This window comes from Cavia porcellus, unplaced genomic scaffold, assembly GCF_034190915.1.
Source record: "Cavia porcellus strain 051 isolate PalLab524CR breed Dunkin Hartley unplaced genomic scaffold, mCavPor4.1 scaffold_8, whole genome shotgun sequence".
Lineage (NCBI taxonomy): Eukaryota > Metazoa > Chordata > Mammalia > Rodentia > Caviidae > Cavia > Cavia porcellus.
Window position 1 is genome coordinate 50,312,689 of NW_026947491.1, and position 27,101 is coordinate 50,339,789.

The 27,101-nt window shown below is 42.4% G+C and overlaps 1 protein-coding gene and 1 pseudogene across 1 annotated transcript in view; both read right to left on the reverse strand.

The window, feature by feature from the left end:
- Positions 1-235: 235 nt before the first annotated feature.
- Positions 236-27,101, reverse strand: part of LOC100729007 (retinol dehydrogenase 16) — a 53,574-nt gene continuing 26,708 nt past the window's right edge. The window contains exons 2-7 of the mRNA XM_063254981.1: positions 11,811-11,970; positions 7,375-7,558; positions 5,044-5,406; positions 2,795-3,053; positions 1,372-1,535; positions 236-808 (exon numbers count right to left, since the gene is read on the reverse strand). Coding sequence (XP_063111051.1) covers positions 591-808; positions 1,372-1,535; positions 2,795-3,053; positions 5,044-5,406; positions 7,375-7,396 — 1,026 coding nt within the window. The 5' untranslated portion in view covers positions 7,397-7,558; positions 11,811-11,970 and the 3' untranslated portion in view covers positions 236-590. The remainder of the gene's footprint in view (positions 809-1,371; positions 1,536-2,794; positions 3,054-5,043; positions 5,407-7,374; positions 7,559-11,810; positions 11,971-27,101) is intronic.
- LOC134477474 (retinol dehydrogenase 16-like) lies at positions 7,566-13,642 on the reverse strand (annotated as a pseudogene).

Genomic DNA, 27,101 nt, shown 5'->3' on the forward strand with positions numbered 1-27,101 from the left:
TGACTCCTCTCGTCCTAGACCTCCAAACAACCACCTCTTTCATCCAGTGGTCAGTACTCTACTTCTCCTGCAAAAATATTTCAAATTACTTTTCATGGTGATCTTTTGAAGTACCCAAGGTTCTGTTTCATTCTAAAACAAAACTAATGAAAGTAAGCCGTGAGTTAAAAACAAAGAATTCGGTGTGTGTCTTACTTTTCTCATTACTGAGACAAATTATCCAGTACTCACGAGATGGTGGAGGAAAGGTTTATTTAGCTCACAGTTGGTTAAATTTCAGTCCACAATCATCTGGCTCGGAGATAGGTGGCATGGAAGATATACAATCAACAGAAAAAACAGCTCGTGCCTAAATGAATTGGGAATCAGTGGGTGATACTGAGTTCCGATTCCTCAGCAGAAGTCCTTGACTCTTTCCCTCTCATGTCACCAGTCTTGAATAATACCTGAGAAAAATCCTTTGGGCCTAGAAGGTGGGATACGGGCCCTAGTGTGTGAAAGCTGCTTGCCTCTACCCACTGCCCTTACCTGACATGTCCCAACCCACACACAATACCGAGCTTCCCCAACAATACACCCAAAAGTTGGCTTTACAAGGCTTTTGCTGGCTTTGGAGAGCCCCAGTACACAAGGGCATCCACCAGGAATGAGGGCATGTAGCTCAAGGGGAGGTAAAAGAGCTTGGCATCCCAGCCAGCTGAGTATCGGGTGCGAGGGTGACAAGCAGTCAGCGCATGTTCCATGCAGTCAGTCACCAAGGACAGGTCTGGTGTGCTCCTTTGTGCCATTAATTTAAATGATTTCTGGTCTGTACAGAAAGAAAAATGATCCAGGATTATTGCTACCTCCCACCTTCCTGCTCTATAATCAATTTAGGGAGATAGTTTTCCCTAATAATGCTTGCTCCCCACATCCAGAACCTATCCAAATCAAACCTACCCTAATTCCCCAGGAACTAGCATAACTCATTCACAACAAACTATGGTTCCACACTAAGTGACCGATATCTTTCTTCCTGCAATATCTGGGCTGCATAAATTAAAGTTCATTTGAATACTGGAAATTATCCAAGCATTGGAAATAACCAGCCACTTGCCCCACAGGGCAATAAATGTACACCTCTCTTCCTTAATTTTATCTTCATGATACTGAGGGGTTCAGATGCAAGGGGATTTCAAGTTTGAATAAGCCAGAAGCCTTATTTAGCTGACCAGAACCCATGAGACACCAAAGGAATGGTATTAAATGTCAACACTTTGTGCAGAAACAGAGCCTGGAACAGAACTCACGCTACTGAAGACATTAAAAGTATACCTAAGAAGGATTTATGAGCAAGTTTGTTTCTCTCTCTGTTGTCCACAGCTCACTTACAGGTTTCCAGAAACTTCTCGCCATAGATCTCCTTGACCTCTGTGCTGAGCTGGTCCCACAACTTCTGTAAACTTAGTATGAATCTTTCACTGCTGGTCACATTGGTCTTGAACCAACCAGGCTCAATAATGGCCACCTTGACCCCAAAATAGGAGAGCTCTCTTCTGCAAGGCACAAAGCAGTAACTTCATTAGTCTTGGAAGGCAAAGCAAAAAAATTACATAGCACAACAACACATTAATGTGAGATTGGAATAGGAGGAATTTGGAAGTTTAAGATATATAATGGGCCAGAGCTTGGGTTAAAAAGATGGTGATGGCATTGTCTCTGTATATTTGTAAACATTTTTTCAAGCATTATGCATATGCCAGCCTATTGCTGTCTTCTACCTATTCTTTTCAAAGGCACTCAATAAAACCTATCTTGTTAGGCAAGGTACACATGTCTATAAACCATCACTTGAGAGATTGGGATACAAGAGTCATAGCCTGAAGGCTAGTCTAGTCTCCATAGTGATCCATGTCTTAAAACAAACAAACAACTAGCTTTGCTTGTTTCCCTCACATAGATGAATCTCCATGCTTTGTCCCAGCCTCCTCTGCTGAAATCAGGCCCAGTCTTAGCTTCTCCTGCCCCAGTAAGCTCCCCAGCCAGCTCTCAGCTGAACACTTGCTACTACCTGCCAGGAAATGTGGCTCAAACTGAATTCAGTCCTAGCAGCTCACAAGTCTGGATTCTGACTGGCCCAAGTGACCAATGACTTAGGCGCCCTTACGTCATTCAGTCTTTTCCAGGGAGCATCCAGTCAATAACACAAAGACTACACTAATCTAGGCCTACCTGGACTGACAGATCCTTCAGAAGCCTACCTGTTCCCACTTGCCCAGCACACTAAACAAACCTTAAACCTGTCGATGTAGGCAAAACTGACTTGGGCAAAACTACTCTAAACAATGTTACTGAACATCCTGTATCACTTTGCCCTCTCAAACATTTACCAGAGTTCTAATATGAAGAACACAACTTACTATTGTGGAGGACATTGGTCATGCATGCAAACCAAAGCCCAATAATCATCTGTTGAGTTCGGTAACAAACCTGATGCCAGCTGAGTCATACAGGACATCTGTCTGGCTCTGGGCCCAAATCATCCCTGCTCCAATTTCACCTCAGAAGCTTTCCATCTGTGAACCTTCCTCCAGTGGAGGAGAAGTTTAACTCAGCTTAGGGTTTTTCTCTACACAAGATATGGAATACTGGCTCCCAAGAATGAACACTTACACCAAGAGAAGGAAAATGAGAGAGCTCCATAGGAAAGGATCAACAAGATAGGTCATTCAGGCTAGGACTCATAAAACCCTGAAATAGGCTACTCCAAAACAATGGGAACAAGAACACCAGCAGCCCCACCCCTGTCCAGTACCTGAGACTGTCTGAGAAGGACTCCACGCCATACTTGGAGATGCAGTAGCCACCACCAAAGGGTGACAACCGCCCCATGACACTGGAGACATTGACCACACGCCCTTGAGCCTTCCTCACTAAAGGCATCAGGCTCAGAGTCACCTCGATCACCCCCACCAGGTTCACGTTGAGTATGTTCATGAAGTCTTGCTTGCTCAGCCACTCACTGGGAGCAGAAGGGAAGGAGATACCAGCATTATTCACCAGGCCCCAGAGTCCTAGGAACACAGGGAAGATGGGAGAGACACACTGTGTGTATCTGTGGTCACAGTTTTGGCTCACATTCACCTTGGAGCAATGGAAAAACATTCTTTACTAGGAAGGAAACAGGACAGAGCACAACACAGCCCAGTATCTGCAAGATTTTGGCTACACATCTTGCAACTGCTGGATGGCAAACAGACTTGATGTCTTCTTCTGTGTTTCCTTCTTCATGGCCCAGCTCACTGGCTAGGAGTTAGCAGGAAATCATTACGTATTTCATCATTATGACAACAGGAGCTGAAAAAACAGTGTGGATTCATTAATCTGGAAACATGCAAATGATGTCTGACTTTAAAACAAATTGATGTAATCCTGGACACATTTTATTTTTTCATGATTTTTTAAAGTATCTAATTCATATCACACACACACACACACACACACACACACACACACACACACACCAGTTATCAAGGGAAAAGAAACACAAGACTGAGGGAGAAATAGGAAGGGAGAGACAAAGGAAAAGGAAAAACAGAGAAAAGGTAAGACTAACGTGGGTGTAAGTTGCTTGAAAAACAAAGCACTCATGCCCCACTGGAGGAAATTTTCAAGCACTGCTGTGTTTGTCATCACGAAACTGACCTTGAAAACCAAGGCACTGATATTGAACAACCTTAGTGAGCGTGCTCCCAAAACCCACAGGAAGCTTTAGCATGGCACAGGCTTCCTCTTTCCACCCCCATCCCCAATACACAACCCCACACTGTACAACAGAGAACAGCAATCCTCTCCTCAAACTCCAATCCTCATAAAGAAACTGTCCCTCATCCTGCATGGGCCCCACAACACTGATCTTCTGGGGCCACTCTGGACAGCCCCACACCCACCTCTAGGACTAAACACTATTGCCACCCAGGGGCACAGTGCAGCACCAGCAAGTGAACTGTGCAAACAGGGCAAAGGATGCAGCACAAAAATCTGCAACAGATGGCCAGGAGATCTGCCTCCTCGGCTCAGAAACGCAGACAGAAAATGTGTCCTGTTCCTAACATACCTTATTTCAAAAGCCAATGATATACCCATTTATACACATTTCAATGAAGGAATGCTTACCAAGATGACATTAGTAACAAAAACATCACCAACAACTCCAATATCCAACCATTCTGTAGTTTAAATAAGCAGGACTGTGAAGAACCACAGAAAAGTCTTTATTAGGTAGCAAAACTGCAGCTCCTCATTTTTTCAGTGAAAAGTCTACATATGACCTATGCACAAAATGTAGTTCCATGTAGGTCAATATGTGACTAATACCTCTCTCTGAATGAGGAGATATATGGCTCATGTTGTCATGATTATAGACATTTCGGTGTTTCTGATGACAGTCAAACTTGATATTTATTCTTGCATGAAATAAACCAATGCTCCTTTGCTTCTCAGTAACAACACTGACAAAATAGTGTAGTGAAAGACAAAGTAAAAGTGACCACAGTGTTAGACTTTCTTAAAGGACTTTGAATCTCAGACTTTCTGAAAACAGGAAGATCTTGGCTCTGCAGGTGGAGGATATTGGAGACCCAGTAAGAACAAGTTACAGTGCTGAGACAGGAAGGAGCTCAGCTCCAGCGTGTCCCCAGGCACCACACACCCCAGGAAGCCAGTCCCCAGCCCTCCTCCTGAAAGATACCCCATCTCTACTCAGGCATTTAGCATCTAGCAACTTAGAACTTCTGCTTAGAAAGGCAGGCAGAGGACAGAGCAAATCTAGAAAAAGAGGACAGATTCCCAGCAGGACCCCTCTCACCCACAATAGTGGGATCCAAAGGCAATAGGAGACAGGAGAGGCTCAAGCTAGCACTGTGGGGAGGGGAAGGAACTTAGTCTTATTTCAAGCATCACCTCCTCAAGATGCCTTTAAACTCTCTCAAGGGAACACACAAAAGGTGTTCCCTTCACACACAGAGAAGAAACCAATAGACACAGACAGGAATTAGGCAGTACCTTTGTCCCCCACACACTCCTTCACCCATTCAGCGGCTGCAGCAATGCTCTCTGTCCGGGTGACATCCAGGATCACTGTCTCCAGCCGTTCTGATGTTCGTTTTCTCAGCTGCTCAGCTCCTTCTTCTGTCAGACATGCGGCCAGCACCCTCAAACCTCGCTTGTCCAGCTGCCTGGCCAGCAGGTTCCCAAAGCCCGAGTCACAGCCCGTGATGAAGACATACTTGTCATGCAGGTGGCTCACCACCTGTCTCTCCCGGTACCAGCGCACGAGGTAGTACAGACCCATGAGGGCTGCCAGGTACAGCAACATAACTTCACAGAAACCAGAAACAGGCACAGTGCGCAAGATAAGAGTCTGATCTGTGTTCAGCCAGAAGGAAAAGAGGAAATCAGATCTCAGTCTGTTGTAGAGTGTGGCAGCCTCTAAGTGACCTGGCTTGAAATGGGATCACTGCTTTATCACTGACTTCTGGAACAGTGTTTTTGTGATTCTGCCCCACCTCTCTGCACTTTGCACTGCTTTTGGGGTGTGGTTTCTTTGGAGGGTTTTTTTTTTTTTTCAGTAGTGTTTACATTTTCTATTTGGGATGTATGTTTTTATTTGTTTCTTTCCATTCTTTGTTTTCCTTGAGGCAAGGTCTCATCATGTAGTTGAGGCTCATCTTGAACTCACCCTGGAGCCCAGCCTTGCCTATAACTAATGGCAATCACCCAGCGTCACTCTCCCAAATGCTTGGGTTACAGACATGTGACACCTCACCTGGTGGATTGCTTTTGTTTTGTTATACATGGATGCCATTGAATGTCCCATATCCTGCCTCCAAGAAAAACTAGACTAATCAGCATCTTGTCACTAGTGCATCAATATCTCTCTGCTTTCTTGTGCCTCTGCAAGATCCATGTAACACGCCCATAGCACATGCATCTCTCTGATCAGGTTCCAGGGTCAGACTGTCTCCTCAGGTCAGCATCTTATATCATGGACCTCCTGAACACAGGTAGGTGTTGGCAAACTACACTTATAGGGAGAACAAATATGTAATGAGTTACTTCTTTCAACTCACAATATCTCCTCCAAAAATTAAGACACTTTTATTTCCTGTAGTACTACCCAAGAAGACCAGAGGAGTACACACCAAATGGAGTGTATTTAGAATGAGAGCTAACAAAAATATGGACTTGGAACCCCCAATGCGAATCTGAGGGCTAAAGCAAATAATGGGGTGAGGAAGGGATGGGCAAGGGAGAGGAATAAAACGTCCAGAGCTCATGGAAGGCTTAACAGAGTGACTTCCGTGTACCACGTGTAACAGTAATGACATTCACCTGTTGAAGAAGGCCTTTGCCCAGATAAACAGATGAAATGGACATGACTACAGCCATCTTGGATCACAACCACCATGACTGCTCCAGAATATTTCTAGCAGGTTTTTACTGTGTTATTTCTAGGAACATTATAAGTAAATGAAATTGTTAGAGTGGTCTGAGGAGACCAGGGCTTCACAATGTCCCTGACACTTTGATGCCAGCTTGAGTTAAACCAAGTCCACCTATGCTACCATGAAGCAAATTTTGTGCTAACCCATACATATGTCTCCCTATGTTACCCAAATTCGAAGGATCCAATTAGTTTTGTTGCACCACAAACCCACACTTTGGCTTATTGAGAAGTCCCGCTATACCTACACTCTGTGCAACCCTAGACCTACCTGCCTCTGCTTAGTCATATGGCACCTCAGGACCTATTCTCATACACTAGGACTGAGTTGTTCCAAAGGCCTATAATGTGACCTCCACCTTCCACTTTGGGGCCTCCCCTGCTGGCTCACAGGTCCAGAATCCAGTCCTCTCTGACTCTGAGGAACTAAAAGCACAATAGACTCCATTGAACATTCACCAGAGACAGCAGGACTCCCTGACTCTTGGCCCAGCTCTGAGTGCTGAACTATAACCACATCCAGGGGGAATTCATGGCCGAGCTTCCCCTGAGGAGACCAACGATGAGAATAGAGGATGGACATCACAGCCACAGCCCATGGATGGGCTCTCAATGTGACACAGAGGGTGCCACTTTACAAGGGCAAGGGGATGCTAAGGGGGATGCTAGGGGAGTTGGGAGGAGCAGACAAACCAGAGATTTATAGCTCAGGCCTCCTCCAATCAACCAAACTCTGAAAAGTAAATCATAGAATAACAGACCACCTTTCTTTTTTTTCCCCTCTGGTACTGGGGATCAAACTCATGACCTTGCATCTGCCCAGCAGGCAGTTACCCCACTGAGCTAAACCTCTGGCCAACAGAACTTTCAATGAGAAATTTCCTACTCACCTCTGAAGCTCACCTTATCCATGACACAAGCCAGAAGAGAGACAACACTGTATCCATTCAGTTCTGCCTTAAGAGCTAAGTATTTGTTCTCAGCAAAAAGCTGGCTGGACACCTGGATGGTTTTAGCCTCCTAGGGGTGCCTTTCTCCTTCAAGAGGAACCAGGCCGACATTCAGGAAAGAAGTCTGCAGTGAAGAAGAGGAAAAAGAAGTAGGCTGTCTTGGTTACTTTTCCCACATTGCTGAGACAAAATATCCCACACCTAAAATGAAAGCAGGAAAGGTTTACTAAACTCACATTTGTGGAGCTGCTTCAGAGATGCACAAAATGAATACACTGGTGTGAATGTCATTTGCTGCTTTTGCTTGTGTTTGTGATGAGAGTCAACAGCCAATCTATTCGTTGTCCATCACCACATTCTTCTCAAAAAAAAACTATGGGAGTAAGATTTCTTTTGCTCTGCCAAGGAGTAAGGTGCATAATTTGTTTAAAATATGTGTGGTTATTGCAGTGCCAGCAGAGGCTATGGGCTTCTACAAAAAGTCAACTATCTGTTTCCTAACCTGTCATTTGTAGCAAAGTCTTCTTTATAATTTCTTACAACTATGCTTGATTATAATGTGAAAGACTGAATTGTGAGTGTGGTAAAAGTGGTGATAAGCACAATATGTCACTAAGTTTAATGATGCCTTTTAAAAAAGTTTTTCAGAAGCCAACCTATGTACTATATTGCTTGCAGGTAATTTTTGATTTCCTAAAGGGCACTGATGTGATCGAGAAGACAGGGTGTACCTTTTGGTGATTACTGCATTGAACAGCACTGAACAGCTTATACCTGTAAGGTCCTACTGTTAAAGGGCTCTGGGGGCTCTTTTCCCATTCCTCAAAACAGGGCAGAAATGATAGGTTTTTGTTGTGTGAAATAATGTTGGTTTACAGCAGAGGAACTTAAATATTTGGTGTTGATTGAGAAGCCTTACAGACTACAAGATTTGTACAAGAAAAAACCTGAAGAAGAAAAGCTTCCTTTAATGCTTCTGAAGTACACTTTTATATCTAGCACGAGTGTACATCTTGAAACTTTCAGGATGGGACTTAATGGGAAGAGGAAAAGGAAGTTGAAAGGGGTAGAAAAAAGCTTTAATTTAGAAAAAAAAGTTTGAGTAAGAAAATAAAGTTGAGTAAACATACTTTATTTGATTGGGTACACTGGACTACTTTAAATCAGTTGTTAAGCTGCAGTTGACTTGCTCAGGGGAGAATGTCAGTAAGGCATGCAGGAGAACACTGTGAATCACATGCCAGTTGTACTTAGTGGAGCTTATTTCATGCTGTAACAAACTGTACTGGGCATAGGAGGTATCCTAGCTTCTCCTTATTTGAATGTTCATTACATGCGATGATATTAGAAATCTTTTATAATGGAAAGGCCATTTATTTTTCTAGAGCAGACTGCATTTATGCAAACATTTTTCCTGAATGAACAGTAATAAATACATGGAAAAATTCAGGAAGCTTCACACTAAATAAAAGTTGTTGCTCTATTCTTTAAATGAATTGTACTGAGCCAATCAGAGACTGGGCTCTGCTCGAGGGTTCCTCTTGGTCTTCCTTGCTTCTTCAACATTCCCAGACGCGACTCAAAATTCCATATAAGTTTTTCAGTGCATGACTCTCAAAACATCACCTAGAACCACATTAATTTGTACTGTACATTTTAGCAAACAATATTGGGGGAAACGATAGCTATTTACAAGGCTAAGCAAGTTGAAATTAGTCCTGTGAAAATCTGCAAGACTCTACCTCAAAAATAAAATACAAAAGACCAGGTATTTAGTTCTGTGGTACAAATTTTCCCTAGCATGCAGGAGGCCCTAGGTTCAGTCTGCAATAACAAAAAAAAAATGTCCAATGTTAATGTTTCTAAGTATCAGTCAAATACGAAAAAAAAATGGCTCTGCGATAGGGGCCATAAGTTACTGTCAGTTTTCAAATACATGAGGTTCCCTAATGGTTTCATATCTTAAAGCTTTATAAAGAAAAGGAAACTAACTTACTGGAGAGGTACCTCACAACTGCAGTTTGTCTCACAACTGCAGCTTGAATTAGCCCAGGAATCCCTGTGGCTTTCTGTATACACATACTCAGTTCAGCCTACACTTGAGAACATTGTCACGAACACTGGAACACCTCTCACGGAGTCAAGGATAATTCAACTTGCTAACTTGCACACAAGAGTTGCTCAACAAAGCATTAGAAGGAAAGGAAAGATTCCTGTCCACAAGTGCAACTTGAGGGGTGTGAAAGTAGAACAGATGCAGGGACTTGAGGAATGGCATTGGTCAATATTACAATGACTTTAGAGGACAGATTGGTCACTGAGGGTCACAGGGATGGTGGTACTTGATGGAGCCACTGAGCTGAATACACAGGTAGGGCTGTGGCATTACCCTGGTGTAGCTGCAGTGAGAAGGGGGAGACACCTCAAAGGGCAAGATAGGCCACAGCTGAGAACACCTGGAGAACGTCTCCTAGGATAATTTTCCTTGATTAGCATCATCTGTTACTAGGGGAGGGATTCATTTCTCCCCTGCCAAGATCCTGCTCAGGTTTCCTGTTTTCCACTCAATGTCTACCTTCTTTGAATAAATATGGGCCACGCAGAGGCACTGTCAGTCTCACCAATCAAAGTCACAAACACTACAGAGGATTTTGGTGTTCCTGGAACCCTAAAGATTATACTGCTTCTCACATTCATTTGGGCCTTCACGATACACTGGTTTAAGAGATTGGGGATCAAGGAACAGACCCCAACAGGTATTAGCAAACAAAAAGATTTAGAACCTGCCTATCTCCACTCTGCTTGCACATTCAACTGCCTACTTCTATGAATTGGATTACTAAGATGTTTTGGAAGGGAAATAACTGTTTCTCATTTTGAAGCAGAAAAGCCTGAGAAAAGACAAAGATAACTCAACTTGTACTGTCTACTCATTCCACAAGTCATCCTTCCATTCCTCGAATTTCATGAACATGCCTATCTCTCACCACCACACCTCACTTATCTTCCAGGCAATGTGTCACCAGGAATGTGGGCATGGGTGGTCTTGTCAAGCACCTAAATCTTTCTATTATAAAATCAAAGAAATCAAAAGGAGGCTATGACTTCAAGATGAACAAAGAAATTGGTTTGTATGTCCTCTGCCATGATCCCTGCAGAAAAATCTTCCTCCCAACCAACACCTAAGGAGAAGGGAATAGACTGGTGCCTCTTATACCCCATCCCAACAATCCATAACCCAGGCCATTTCTATCCTCTGGGAAAACAGATAGCAGCCATAACTGACACATAACATCAGGAGGAATGCAAGGAGTAAATGAGGTGTGGGCTCTGAGTTCTCCCACTTGATCCCAGCCACCCCAAGTGGGTAGAGCCCTCAGAATTGACCATGTTGCTCAGAGCAGATATTTCAGTCAACTGGGCATCAGGGGGTGAAGCACAGTCTCTGTTCCTCAGCAGAAGTCTTTAACTTGTTCCCTCTCACTTCACCAGTATTGAGTAATATCTGAGAAAAATCCTTTGCGCCAAGGAGCTGGGATAGGTACCCTGATGTGTGAGAGCTGATTTCCTCCACCCACTGCCCCTAATCAACATGTCCCACCCACATACACTACCTATTTCAGCAACCACGCCCCCAACAGTTGGCTTTACTGAGATTTCCCTGGCTTTGGGGAGCCCAAGTAGGCAAAGAAATCCACCAGGAATGTGGGCAGATAGCTCACAGGGAGGTAAACGATCTTGGCATCCCAACCAGGTGAGAATCGGGTGCGAGGGTGACTGGCAGCCAGCCCATGTTCCATGCAATCCATGACTGAAGACAGCTCTGATTTCCACACTTTCTCCAATAATCGGGGATAATTGAGGTCTATAAAAATGAGAATATATAACTCCCACCACTCCTGTACTAGGACCAACATAGGGAAAAATAACTAAGATTTCCCTAAAAATTCAAGATCTTCACCCTCAGAAACTTTGGCTAGTCAAATGTTTGCTAATTTCTCAGGAATTAGCACAACTCATTTATAGCAAACTACGGTTCCACACTAAGTCAACTCCACCTCTCTTCATTGAATATCTGAGTTGCATAAATTGAAGATCTTTTGAGCACTGGAAATTCTCTAAGCTGTGGATTAAGCTGCCTCTCACCCCAGACGGCCATGAGGACACACATGTCTCCTCTCTGCCTTAATTTTATCCTCATAAAAATAATGAGCTTAGATGAAAGACTGAACTAAGTTCCAATAAGCCAGAATCCTTTCTTAGGTAAGCAGAACCCATGTGGCACCAAGTAACTAAATGTCTTCACTTGCTGCACAAACAAGAGCCTGGGGAAACCTCATGTGTGCTTCTCTCCTTATCATCCAAAGATCACTTACAGGATTCCAGAAACTTCTCGCCATAAATCTTGACCTCTGAGCTGGCCTGGTCTCACACCGTCTTCAAATTTGCAAGAATGTTTCAGTACTGTTCCCATTGGTCTTCAGGTAACCAGGCTTGATTAGAGCCACCTTCACACCAAAATAGGAGAGCTCTCTCCTGCAAGGCAAAGGCAACGGGTAAGGACATCAGCAGTCTCCGTAGGCAAAGCACAGTTACACACCAGTAACAACACTTCCATGTAAGACTGGGATAGGAGGAATTTGAAAGTTTAGCATTTAGGCATTGTGTGTTTGTGTGTGAATCTTCTTTTAGGCATTTTGCTTATACCAGGTCATGCAGGTCTAAATCCTACCTGTTCATGAAGAGCTATCTACCATTTAACATTGAGCACATACATATTAACTACTGTTTCTGAGCCTGAGGTGGAAGGATATAGAACAGAGCATAGTCTGGCCAAAGAGTAGACTTTGTATCAAAAATGATCTACTCCTATTTCCTTTATAGGCAATGGATCTACATGCTTGGGCCATGTTACCTCCTCTACAATCAAGCCCATGCTTCCCCTCTCCTGCCCCAGGACACTCCCCACTGCTCTGTCATCTAGGAAATATGGTGAATCTGACTTAGCCCTGGTAACCCATAGTCTGAGACACCTCTGCCTGACAGCAAGCAGGGTCCCTGGATTGTGATCAGTAAAGGGGACTCTGGTAACACATTCCTTTCCGAGGGGCATTCTACAAACGGGATGAAGTGCACACCTGTTCAGAGCCATAGGCCCTACACAAGCCTACATGTGCCCACCTGCCCAGCACACTTACACAAACCTTCCAGCTGCCATGGGCACAAAGGCTAACTTGGGCAAACAACTCTAAGAGATGACACTGATGATTCTGTGTCTCTTCTCCCTTTCACACATATACCAGAGGCTTTAGCTCAAGAATGCAATCTTAGTATTGTGCAAGAAGACCTTTATCATGCATGCAAACAAAATACCAATAAGCATCTACTGAGTTGGGTAACAAAACTCATGCCAGCTGACTCATACAAGTCATCTGGCTGGATCTGGGTCCAAATGATCCCTGTTCGAATACCATCAGAGGCTTTCCACCTGTGAGCCCTCCTCCACAGAAGGACACGTTTAATTGACCACAAGCCTTTTCTCGACAGAAGATATGGAATGGTGGCTCTGAACAAATGACCACATGAACCCAGAGAGGGCAAGTGAGAGAGAATCTCAAGCCAGAAGGGAGGATCTCCAAGATAGGTCTCTAAGGCTAAGACTCACTGAAATCCTGAAATAGCCTACTCCAAAACAATGGAAACAAGAACACCAGCAACCCCATCTCTGTCCAGAACCTAACAGTGTCCAAGAAATACTCCACACCATGCATGGAGATGCAGTAACCACCACCATGGAGCGACACGAAGACCATGACACAGAAGACATTGACCACGTGGCCTTGCGCCTTCCTCAATAAAGGCATCAGGCTCAGAGTCACCTCAATCACCCCCACCAGGGTCTCTGTGAGTATGTTCATGAAGTCTTGCTTGCTCAGCCACTCATGGGGAGCAACGGGGATGAAGAAACCAGCATTATTCACCAGACCCCAGAGTCCTAGGAAAGCGGGAAGATGAGAAAGACACACTGTGTGTGTCTGTGGTCACAGTTATAGTTCACATTCACGTTCCAGCAATAGAAAAACATTCTTTCCTGGGAAGGGAGGACAGAGCACAACACAGCTCAGTATCCTCAAGACTCAGGCTACACATAGTGCAGCTGCTGGTTAACACACACACTTGAGGCCTTCTTCTGTCCTTGCTTCCTCATGGTCCAGCTCACTGCTGAGGAAGTAGCAGGAAATAACCTCATATTTCATCATTATGAAAACAGGAGTTGAAAAAATACTGTGCATCCTTTATGATGCAAATAACTTTGGCCTCTTACAAACTAAAACTAACCTCATAGACCTTTTATGTTTTCAGATATTCTGAGCTTGTTATACACAGTGCTAACCTAGTACCTATCAAGGAAAACAAAAAACTAGGAGAAAGGAATGAATAGAAAGGTAAGAAACATAAGCAAAGCCAAAAGCACACAAGACAAGACGAATGTGTGTGTAGAAATTGCTGTGAAACAAAGAACCCATGACCTCCATGGAGAGCTTGGGAAAGCATGGTGTGTTTAGCCTCAGGAAACTTACTTTGAAACAAGGGCACTGATTCTGAGCCACTTTTCAGAGAGTGTGCTTGCAAAACTCAACAGCAGAGCAAAACCAGGGGCCAGGCTACCATCCTACTCAGCCTGTTTCTTACCCAGATCACTGCTCTTTGGGTAGCCACTCTGGAAAGGCCAGGCCCCACCACTAGGATCAAAGAGCCTATTTCCTCTGAATGTGCAACATGGGTGGGTAATCACTTGATTTATTGCAAAGCTTTTGCTGAAATATGTAGAAGAGCTGGCTCAGGGGCCATGAGGTTCCTCTGCTCAGAAATACACCCTGCTCTTGCAGGGAAACATATTCTATCACTAACTTACTTTATCTCTGGGAACTCAACTGTACAGGTGTCTGTACAAATTTAAGTAAGTGAACGTTTAACACAGGAACATTTATGACCATGATATGTCTAAACAGTTCTATTATGTAGCCATTCTGTATACGTAACGAAGTAGCGCTGTATCAGAAAATAGAGTAGTCTAAATCACTCATTGTATTTGTTTAATGAAAACTTCATCAGGCAGTAATACTGCTCCTCATTTGTTAACTGAATGAGTATAAGTTGTGCACAAAATATAATCCCATTTATAGTAAGTTTGATAAATAATAATAACCCCCATGTAAGTAAATCTTTTAATGGTAATTAATCCTGGTTGGTGAGCAATGATTGTTATGATTCTATGCTTTCTTGTGTTTTTGACAATAATCATACTTGACATTACTTCTTCGATGAAATAAAGCACTGGTCATTTCATCCCATGTAGCAATGCTGTAAAATAGTGTGGTGAAAGACAAAGTCAGCATGACCCCCAGGGCCAGGTATATAGCTCAGCAGGAAAGTGAAAAGATTGAAAATCACCTCTGCACAAAATATAACCTGATGTAGATGAAAATGTGACTAATATCTCTTTCTGAATGATGAGATAATAAGCTCATGTTGCTATGATTTTAGAATTGCTGTGTTTTTGATAGTCAAAATTGACATTTACTCTTGCATGAAATAAACCAATACTCTTTTCTTTTTCAGTAACAAGACTAACAAAATAGTGTAGTGAATGAGAAAGTAAAGGTGACCCCAACGCTTGGTTTTCCTAAACCAGTTCTAAATCTCATAGCTATTCTGAAAATGGGAAGATCTTGGCTCTACTCTTGGAAGATGTTGGGGACGCAGTAAGAACAACTTGCAGTGCTGAGACATGAGCTCTGCTCCAGCATGTCGCTGACCACCACACAGCCTAAGAAGCCAGTCCCCACCCCTCTCCTGAAAAACACCCCATCTATACACAAGCACTCAGCATCCAGCAACTCAAAACCTCCGCTTAGAAAGGCAGGCAAAGGAAAAAGAAAATCTGGAAAGAGAGGCCAGATTCCCAGTAGGGCCCCTCTCACCAAGACTAATGGGCTGCTTCCTGCCTTGATGCTGTGATGCGTGTCTGTCTACCTTTGCTGTTTGCTGTGGGAGGCTCTGGCCATTTGTCCAGAGGGCCGCTGAGTCAAGTGCGATCTTGCCAAGATTGGATCACACTAAGTTGCCCAGTCAGCTTGAACTTACCATCCTCCTATCTTACCTAGAGTTCTTGGATTACAGGAACAGATAAGTCTCAGTGTGGAAGCTGGAGCCTGTGCCATTGGAAGCCACGATTTGGGTTTCCCGCTGCCAGTGCTGCATCTATATCGGCTCAGCAGGGAGAGAGACGTGCGGAAACTCTGAGAACGGGAATCAGCAAACAGAGTTGAAAACAGGATGGGCAGGGAGCTGTGCATTGACTTGCGGTGAGGTGAGTGGGAGAAACTGACACTCTCCCACAGTTTAGGAGACTCCAGTGGAGGACATTCTGGGACTGGGCGGACTTGCGGGAGCGGGGCGCTGCAGCGACTTCAGCCACGTATTCCCCTCTCAAGCTGGATTGGTGAGAAGTGCCTAGCCTACATGATGCTGCTGGCTGAGACCCAGTAGGCTAGCACAACCCAGATCCCAGAGCCTGAGGGTGGCCTGGAGGGGCGGGCCCCGAGTAGGCTGCCTGGTCTGCAACTTCCTGGTGTGCTGCGGTGAGCGGGAACACGTAGCCGGCGCAATTTGATCAGGCTGTGGCTGACAGGGAGGGAAGCTGGGCCTCCTATATACACTTGCATATATAAGGAACAAAGAATATGGAAAGAGGGAGCAACAAGAAAGGCCCTTCGGCCCCCAATCCTGAGAAACAGGCAATAGTGGTCACCGCACCAATAGACATAAAGCGCCAACTAGAGAGCCTCATAGATGAGTTCAGGAATGAAGTTATTAATGACCTGAAGCTAGAAATAAGCAGAATAGTTAGAGAAATGCTAAGCACCACCCAAGAAAAAACAGATGGTGGAATGGAAGAACAGAAAAAGAGGGGAGAATTGTTTGATGGAGAAAATAGAGAAAGCATAGAATACATGAAGCAGGTTCAAAGAGACTACCAGGAAACTAAAAACTCTATCGAAAACTGGCATAACAGCTTGAAAGAAACTAAGGACAGACTATCTGAACTGGAGGGCAGATTTGTAATATGGGAGAATGAAATGAAAAACTTCTTAAAAGTAACAAAGAAACAAACAGCAATAATACAAAGACTAGAAGATGATAAGAGGATCCATAACTTAAGAATTAAGAACATAAAAGAAGAAGTAGGGACACAAACAAATGAACTACAAAAGCTACTCACAGAAATAATCCAGGAGAATTTTCCTAATTTAGCAAAAGGTAAAAATACTCAGTTGTATGAAGCATACAGGACCCCAGCCACCTACAACCCAAACAGAGCAACACCCAGGCATATAATAATAAAAATTCCAGAAATTCAATACAAGAACAGAATATTAAAAGCTGTCAGAGACAAGAAACAGACCACTTACAAGGGAACATCTATCAGAATTACTGCAGATTTCTCTGCACAAACCATCAAATCATGAAGAGCATGGGGGGAAATAATTCAAGCTTTGAAAGATAGTAATCTCCAGCCAAGACTGATATATCCTGCACAACTATCCCTGGAAATTGATGGAAAAACAAGGTGCTTCCAGGATAAAGAGAAACTAGGGGAATATGCAACCACCAATTCAACTCTACAGAGAATACTGCAGGATATTCTAAAAAACAAAAATATGAAGAATCCAGAAATAGTGGCAGAGAGGCCACAATGAATGAAGCAGAAAACAAAATGAAGAAGACAAACTGACAGCTACTGACAGAAAAAGAGCTCAACAGAAATGAGGCAGAGAAAATTTGATGATAGGAACAGCTATTTTGGAGAAAATGATGTCTTAATAGGTAATACTGATTTAGTATCATCTTGTTTTGAAGTCTCATCAAGCTTCTGTTCTTCTGTCTCCATTGGTCTAAACAGGTTGTATCTTATTGGATTTTATTGTGTATGATAGTATAAGCAAAAACTTTTAAAGACAAGGAGATTATACAGAAACCATTGTTCATTTTCTGTTAGTTGATTCTAAATACCCTGTAGTGCTATCATTCTCTTGAATGGTTTTACATTGTTTTGATATATCTGATGCTACAGTATACAAAGTTATACTCAAAGATTTCAAGGAAAGAGACAATATGGTAACTACTTTTATGTCAGGATTATCTTGTGGTGAAACACTATTCTGCTTAAATGGTTATGTTTTGATCTGCGCTGTTTTGCTGTTATGCCCTCTTTTATCTCAATCTCCACTTCATTATTTGCTTTTTTATTTTTATCCTTTTAATTAAGGGAAAAATAAATTTAAAAATAGCAGGATATATTATAGTAACCCACTTTGACTTTCCATTATCTCGATTTAAAGCCCTGTATTACTCTCACCATCTTGTTTTTGACTGATGTCCCCCTATTCTGTTTTGCTTGATAGTACCAGGTTTGAAAGTTTAGGCAACAGCTGTGAAGATAGTGAGATTCATTATGACGCCCTTTCTGGTTGACTATTATCTACCTTTGAAGACCTATAATGTCTCCAATGTTTTGGTTTTGTCGGTTTTGTTCTTTACTGTTTTGTTCAATTTTATTATAACTGATGATATAGGCAATTCTATTAGAGATAGCGGGAGGCACTATGGTAACCATTATTGATCACCTTGTATTATGCTTTTACATTATCTATTATGTCCACCCTTTTGATTTGATTGACTCTGTTCTGTTATGTCACATTTGGTTCTACTCCCTTCCAAAAAAGTAATAAGAACTGTGGGAGCAACAAAACCCAAAATGTGTAATTGTCATTGTACAAAAGAGAGGAAAAGAAAGTGCTCTAAATGATATAACTGCATGTATATTTAAGTGTATAAGATAGATAATGATATCACTGAGTTTTGTTGGATCATTGAACAGAACTGTTTGCAGTCTCATTGTTGGAATGTCCACTTTACAAGCTTTAATTTTGTGACTTGAACAATTATTTCTAAGATGACAATATGTAATCCATTAACTAGTGATATCCTACTGTTTATTTTTTTCTGTAAATCTGTATAACTTGTACCCTTTCTATGCTTTTTTTTCTCCTTAAATAAAATTTTTAAAAAAGACTAATGGGCTGCAAGGGCAGCAGGAGACAAAAGGGCTCAAGCTAGCACTATAAAGAGGGGAAGGAACTTAGTCTTACTCCAAAGACCTCCTCCTCAAGATGCCTTTAAACTCTCACCAGCCAACACTCTAGGTTCTGCAGTAATTCCTGAAAGTTTTCTGTGTTATTGCTTTGTGTTTTATTTTCCTTACCTCATTATGCAGTCCCTGAGCAATCCTCGTGCCCAACCTCCCATGTGCTGGAATTGCAGGCATGTAAAATCAAGCCTGGCTCCTGAGTGATGCATGGAAGAATCATCAAAGAGGAACCTGGGTGAGACTCCCACATCTGGAGGCACAAGGCAGAAGAGAAGTCCTCAGAGTTCCCGGCTCCTGACATTCTCAAACCCTCACCTGAACACCACTCCCCTGAGGCTCCTATAAAGGTGTCTAACACTGACAAGCACTTTCCTGTCTGCACCCTGGAAAAGCAGCCTTAAGTAGACACCAGTCCTCTCCCGCTAAGCACCTGCATGTCTCCAGATGGCTCAGCCCAGTGTCTGGGCCAGGACACATGCTGGAGTCAGGGGAATCAACTTAACCATAAGGGGATCACTCCTTCCAGCATCAGAGTGACAGCTCCCATCTCTCCATCTCCAGAGGGATGAGGCTTCTACAGAAGGGGAGAGCAGAAGAGCTAGGACAGAAAGTGAAAATGCATTGTATACACCACTATCCAGCCCTACAAATGGAGGCCCTACTCAGTCTAGGAGGGATTCTGAAATGAAGGGACAAACATGTGTAATAGGGGCCAAATATCTAAGAGTTGCTGACCTTGGATTCGGACTCACTGATCCTGGGATTCCCACAAGGGCAGAAGAGCAAAGTATGCAATGAAGTGACTTGCTGTGGCATTGTGTGTACTCTGATGAGCCAGACTCCAGCCCGAGAGGACCCAGGCCTACACTCAGGGAATAGGACTGCAAGGAAGAAGAGGAAACAGAGAGAAGACTCTCCTGAGATCTGGGATGAGGACTAGGCAGGGCTGAGGAGAGCCAATTCTTGTGAAAACCTGCTCACCAAGCTATAGAGTGAGTCAGTGACCTTTATTTTAGTTCAGTGTGTTTTCTGTATGAGTGTGCTTTCTCTGGAGTGGGTGCTATCTGTATGTGTGCATGTCTCAAGGCTTGTACGGATCAGGAGGCTGACACTATTAAGCTCTTCTTCTGCTTTTGAGGAGATAATATGAATCGAATTTTTTTTCTTTTTTTTTAATCAAAACAGAATATTGAATAGAGCAGTACCATTAATCAGAAAAGAGCAAAACAGTAATAAAAATATTTGCCTTCAAAGAAATGGTAGAAGGAAGTCCCCCTTATTTGCTATGGTCAATCTCCCAGGAGATGCTCAGATTTCTGGTTCCCACTTGCTAATGAGCGGGGAGGAGGAGAAGAAGGAGGATATGGGAAGTGGGATAATTGACTCTAGGCCATGTAGCAGTAGGTTCACTATTGCTAAGCAGGGAGGCAGAATGGTCATTTGTTTTCAAAGTGTCCTCAGTTCCAACATGGTGTAGATTTCAGGAGACACTGCTAGTTCTCTCCCTGGAAGGGCTGCAGTCTGGCACTTTGCCTCTGCTTACCAGGGAGGGGAGGTGCTGGCTTGGCTTCCCAGAGTCCTCAGTTCCAACATGGCTTGGGTCTCAGGAGACACTGCTAGTTCTCCCCCTGGAAGGGCTGCAGTGGCCCACACTACTGCCGCTTACCAGGGAGGGGAGGTGCTGGCTTGGCTTCCCAGAGTCCAGGGTGGGGAGGTGCTGGCTTGGCTTCCCAGAGCCCTAAGTTCCAACATGGCATGGATCTCAGGAGACACTGCTAGTTCTCCCCCTGGAAGGGCTGCAGTGGCCCACACTACCGCCACTTACCAGAGAGGGGAGGTGCTCGAATCGACTTTAATGAGATATAGAACTCACCACCTCGTGTTTCTAAGAACTGACTTTGAATGAGCTGGCAAAAGCCATTCAGAGATTGACAGCCCCTCAAGGATTTTTCTTGGTTGTCTATGTTTCTTCAACATTCACAAGCCTGACCTAATACTCTATGCAACCTTTCAAACGGACGGCCCCCAAAATAACACCTAAGGTGGGAGACATAGCTCAGCAACATAAGTGCTTTCCTGGAAAACAGGAGTCTTTGTTCGGTATCTGGTACCAAAAAAAAAAAAAAAAAAAATCAAGAACTACCTAGAACCCCATGAATATCTACTACACATTTCAGCCAATCATGTTAACATAAACTTGCAGTCACATCTACTCAGGCGATTGAGGCAAGTTCAAAGCCAGCCTCGGTCATTTGACAAGGCCCTGTCTCAAAAATAAAATACAGAGGACCTAGTCAGTAGCTCACTGGTAGAACTCCTGCCTACATACAGCAGTGGTTGGGGTCAATCCCCACTATCAAAAAGTAGTACAACTTTCATGTTTTTTTTTAATTTTATTTAAAAGGAAAAAGAGAAAAAACAAAACAAACCAAAGCGGTGTAAGGGTACAAGTAATACAGAACTACAAAAAAAAAAAAAAAAAAAAAAAAAAAAAACAGTAAGAAATCGCCAGTTAGGCCTAGCCATCAGTGTGCAGAGGAGGAGCTGGGTGGATCTGGAGTGCCTGCATCAGCCCTTTCCTTTGTCTGGAAGACTGTGAATATCTCTGCAAGCAGGGAGGGATCGCAGGTTCCTGAGGCACCTCGGCCTGTGGTGAGTGCTCAGCACACTCTGCCCAAATCTCAGACTGTTCCAGACCCCCCAGGCTTCCGGGTGCAGTGAAGTGGAGCAGTGCGTTAGAGGCCACTACATCCGCCTCCCCATCCCGGCTGCACTTGGAGGTCTGCTGAGCTTCCGACGGGTGGGCGGGCCCACACTATCCCCCGAGCCCAGCCTGTTTTGCTGCTGCGCCTAGCCATCAGTGTGCAGAGGAGGAGCTGGGTGGATCTGGGGTGCCTGCATCCGCCTCTCCGTGTGTCAGGAGGACTGTGGATATCTCGGCCCAGACTGTTTGGGTCCCTCCAGGCTTCCAGGTGCAGTGAAGGGAAGACGTAGGTTTGAGGCCTCTACATTCGCCTCCCCATCCTGGTTGCACTTGGAGAACTGCTGAGCTCCCGACGGGTGGGCGGGCCCACACTATCCTCCCCCACCCCCCAGCCCAGCCTGTTTTGCTGCCATGCCTAGCCATCAGTGTGCAGAAGAGGAGCTGGGCGGATCTGGGGTGCCTGTATCGGCCTCTCTGTGTGTCGGGAGGACTGTGGATATCTCTGCAAGCAGGGAGGGATCACAGGCTCCTGAGGCACCACGGCCTGTGGTGAGTACCCTAACACGGCTGCGATTGAAGAGCTGTGGAGCTTCCAAGGGGCAGGTGGGCGCACAGTGTCCCTGAGGCCCAGCTTGTCTGGAACTGCAGAGTTCTGAGCAGGCAGAGGAGGGCCATTGGTTCTGCAGGCCCAATGGCTTGGGGTAGTGTGGTGCCAGAGTCTCAGGAGCTGCAAACATAGAAGGGGATTTTCAACAGATCCTGAGGAAGCTTTCAAATAACACTTGAAACACAGAAATATAGGAAAATGACAAAACGAAAGACCAAATTACAACCTCAAACCTCCAGTCCATCTCAAGAAACCCTAGGAGGAATGTATTTAGAAGAAAATATATCCCATCCACCTCATATATCGGACACAATAGCTACTGAAATTGACAAGCAACTCCAGGAAGCTTTAAAGAAATTCAAACTCAAAATAATCTCCCAGATAAAAGAAGAAATGATAAAAGAAATGAAAGAGCTTCTGAATATATCTAAAGAAAACACAGATAAAAAATTGGAGGAACTAAACAAAAAGATAGAATCCCTAGATGAGCAATATAAGAAACAAACAGAATACATAATGCAGATGCACAGAGATATACAGGAAATAAAAAACTCCACTGAAAGTTGTAAAAACCACCTTAATGAAAGTGAAGATAGAATTTCAGACCTTGAAGACAGGATTGCAGCTAGTGAACAGGAAAGGAAAGATCTTTTAAAAATAACAAGGAATCAGGAAACAACAATTCAACAACTGCAAGACGATGCAAAGAAGAATAACATAAGAATGATAGGGATTAATGAAAAAGAAGGAGACAACATAAAGGATGTCAAGAGGATATTTAGAGAAGTAATAGCTGAAAATTTCCCAAGCATGAGATCAGAAACTGACATCAGGATCAGTGAAGCATATAGAACTCCAAATAGTCATAACCAAAATAAAACTACACCCAGACATATAATAATCACCATCCCAGAAATCCACAACAAGAATAGATTATTAAAAGCTGTCAGAGAGAAAAGACAGATCACTTATAAAGGAAAACCTATCAGAATCACAGCAGACTTCTCAGCACAAACAATAAAGTCAAGAAGAGCATGGAGTGAAGTATTCCAGATCCTAAAGCAAAATGATTTCCAACCTAGACTGATATATCCTGCAAAACTATCATTCAAAATTGATGGTGAAATACGATACTTCTATGACAAAGAACAGCTGAAGAACTTCATGAACACCAAACCAACCCTGCAAAAAATATTGAAAGACAGTTTAGATACACAAAGGAAAAAACCACTAAGCAAAGCAAATAATTAAACAGAACAGAAAGATAAAGATGCAACAGCAGAGAGATAAGATTCCTACAATTAACCAGCATTTAACAGTAATAACCATTAATGTAAATGGTCTCAATGCACCAATCAAAAGAAACAGACTAGCAGAATGGATCAAGAAACAAAATCCAACCATATGCTGTTTACAGGAAACCCATCTAACCCAGAAGGATACTCACAGACTGAAAGTCAAAGGATGGAAAACAATTCTTCATGCAGCAGGAATCCAAAAAAAGGCAGGAGTAGCCATTCTGTTTGCAGACAACGTGAACTTTAAACCAACAATGACCATAAAGGACAAAGAAGGTCACTACATACTCATAAGGGGAAAACTCCAAGAGGAAGAGATAACTATCTTAAATATACATGCACCAAACTCCAGAGCACCCAGTTATATAAAACAATTATTAACAGAAATGAAAACTCAAATTATCAGTAACACAATTGTAACAGGAGACCTTAATACACCACTGACACCAAGGGACAGATCAACCAGACAGAAAATGAGCAAAGAAATAACAGAACTGAATCATACCTGTGAACAAATGGGTTTGATAGACATATACAGAATGTTCCACCCAACAACGCATTCTTCAGAATACACATTCTTCTCAGCAGTACATGGATCATTTTCTAAAATAGACCATATATTAGCTCACAGAACATACTTAAACAAGTACAAAAGAGCTGAAATCATCCCTTGCATGTTATCGGATCATAGCGCTCTGAAATTAGAAATTAATGATAAAAGATACTGCAAAAATCCCGCAAACACATGGAAACTGAATAACACACTCTTGAGTAATCAGTGGGTCACAGAAGAAACTAAAGAAGAAATTAAACAATACCTAAAAGAAAATGAAAATGCAGATACAACTTACCGGAATCTGTGGGATGCAATGAAAGTCGTCCTGAGAGGAAAATTTATTGCACTGAGTTCCCACATCAGGAAAACAGAACGAATACAAATAAATAACTTGATGCTACACCTCAAACAGCTAGAAAAAGAAGAGCAAGTCAAGCCCAAAGCCAAAAGAAGAGAGGAAATTATAAAAATCAGAGCAGAAATCAATGCAATAGAGACTAAGAAAACAATCCAAAGAATCAACGAATCAAAGAGTTGGTTCTTTGAAAGAATAAATAAAATCGATAAGCCCCTAGCCAACCTTATTAAAAAAGGGAAGAAAAGGCTCAAATTCATGCAATAAGAAATGAAAAAGGAGAAATCACTACAGATCCAATAGAAATACAGAAGTTCATCAACACCTATTTTGAAAACCTCTACTCTCAAAAGTTTGATAACACAGAAGAAATAGACAGATTCTTAGAAGCATATGAAGTGCCAAAGCTAGATCAAGAGGATGTAAAACTGTTGAACAACCCAATCTCTGTTAATGAAATTGAAAATGTAATTAAGTCCTTACCCACCAAGAAGAGCCCAGGCCCAGATGGATTCACTGCAGAATTCTACAAGAAATACAAAGAAGACCTAATGCCAACACTCCTCAAACTATTCAATGAAATTGAAAGGGAAGCAATCCTTCCTAAGTCATTCCTGGAAGCAAATATTACTCTAGTACCAAAACCTGAGAAAGACCCAACTAAAAAAGAGAACTATAGACCGATCTCCCTAATGAACACAGATGCAAAAATCCTCAATAAAATATTGGCAAATAGGTTGCAGCAAATCATCAAGAAGATTATACACCATGACCAAGTGGGATTCATCCCAGGAATGCAAGGATGGTTCAACATACGCAAATCAATAAATATAATCCACCATATCAATAAAGCCAAAAATAAGAATCACATGATCATTTCTATAGATGCAGAAAAAGCCTTCGATAAGGTCCAACATTTATTCATGATAAAAACTTTACAGAAAATTGGAATAGATGGTCTTTTCCTCAATATAATAAAGGCCATTTATGACAAACCAACAGCCAGCATCATACTAAATGGCCAAAAATTGAAAGCCTTTACTTTAAAATCAGGCACAAGACAAGGATGTCCTTTATCACCACTACTATTTAATATAGTACTGGAAGTACTAGCCAGAGCAATTAGGCAAGAAAGAGAAATAAAAGGGGTAAAGATAGGAAAAGAAGAAGTTAAGTTATCATTGTTTGCAGATGACATGATACTCTACATAGAAGACCCCTAAACTCCATTGAAAGACTCTTAGATGCAATAAATAAATTCAGTAATGTGGCCGGATACAAAATCAATACTCAGAAATCAATAGCATTCCTATACACAAACAACAAAATCACAGTGAGGGAAATAAGAGAAACTGGACTATTCACATTAGCAAGCAAAAAAATGAAATATTTAGGAATTACTCTTATGAAAGAAGTGAAAGACTTATACAGTGAAAATTATAATACACTGAAAAAGGAAATTGAAGATGATCTCAGAAAATGGAAAGACATCCCTTGCTCATGGATAGGAAGAACAAACATTGTGAAGATGGCCATTCTCCCAAAACTGTTATACAGATTCAATGCAATCCCAATAGAAATACCATCAACATACCTTATAGATCTAGAGAAATCACTCCTAAATTTCATCTGGAACCAGAAGAGACCTAGAATCACAAAGGCAATTCTAAGCAGCAAAGATAAAGCAGGAGGCATCACAATCCCTGACTTGAAGTTATACTACAAAGCAACAGTAGTAAAATCAGCATAGTATTGGAATCAAAACAGAGATGAAGATCAGTGGAATAGATTAGAAGATACAACCACAACTACAAACACACTCAACCACCTTATCTTTGATAAAGGAGCCAAGCAGGTTCACTGGAAGAACGACAGTCTCTTTAATAAATGGTGCTGGAAAAACTGGCTCTCCATTTGCCGAAAACTAAAGCTAGACCCATGTCTATCACCATGTACTAAATTAAAATCTAAATGGGTCAAAGATCTGAATATTAAAACAGAAACACTAAATCTATTGGAAGACAAATTGGGTAGAAACCTTGGAGACATAGGAGAATTCATGAACAGGACTCAAACCGCATGGGAAATACTTCCCAGAATCAATAACTGGGACCACTTCTTATTAAAAAGTTTCTGCATGTCAAAAGAAATCTCCAGCATAGTGAAAAGAAAACCCACAAACTGGGAAAAGATTTTAGTGAACTCTCTCTCAGACAAGGGACTCTTGTCTAAAACATATAAAGAATTAAAAAAACTCAGACCTCCAAAATTCAAAGATCCAATCCAAAAATGGGCATCTGAGATGAATACGCAATTCTCAGATGAAGAAATGCAAATGGCAAATAAATATATGAAAAAATGCTCATCATCATTGGTCATTAGAGAAATGCAAATTAAAACCACACTGAGATACCATCTCACTCCTGAAAGAATGGCCAGGATCAAGAAAACCAACAACAAATGCTGGAGAGGCTGTGGGGAAAAAGGAACTCTCCTGCACTGTTGGTGGGAGTGTAGACTGGTACAGCCTTTGTGGAGGTCTGTATGGAGATTTCTCAAAAAGTTGGGATTGGAAATACCATTTATTCCAGCTATTCCACTTCTAGGCATATTCCCAGAAGAACTGAAAGCATCATACCACAGTGATATATGTGCACCTATGTTTATAGCAGCACAATTTGTAATCACCAGATCTTGGAAACAACCCAAGTGTCCATCAACTGAGGAATGGATAAAAAAGTTGTGGTATTTCTATACAATGGAGTATTATTCAGCTATAAAGAAGGATCACATTGAGATATTTATCAATAAATGGGCGCAGCTTGAGACCATACTCATAAGTGAAATAAATCAATCTCGCATGTATGAATACCGAATAATGTTTCGCTAATGTAAGTAATGATTCAAATATATAAAAATATGTGATAATCAT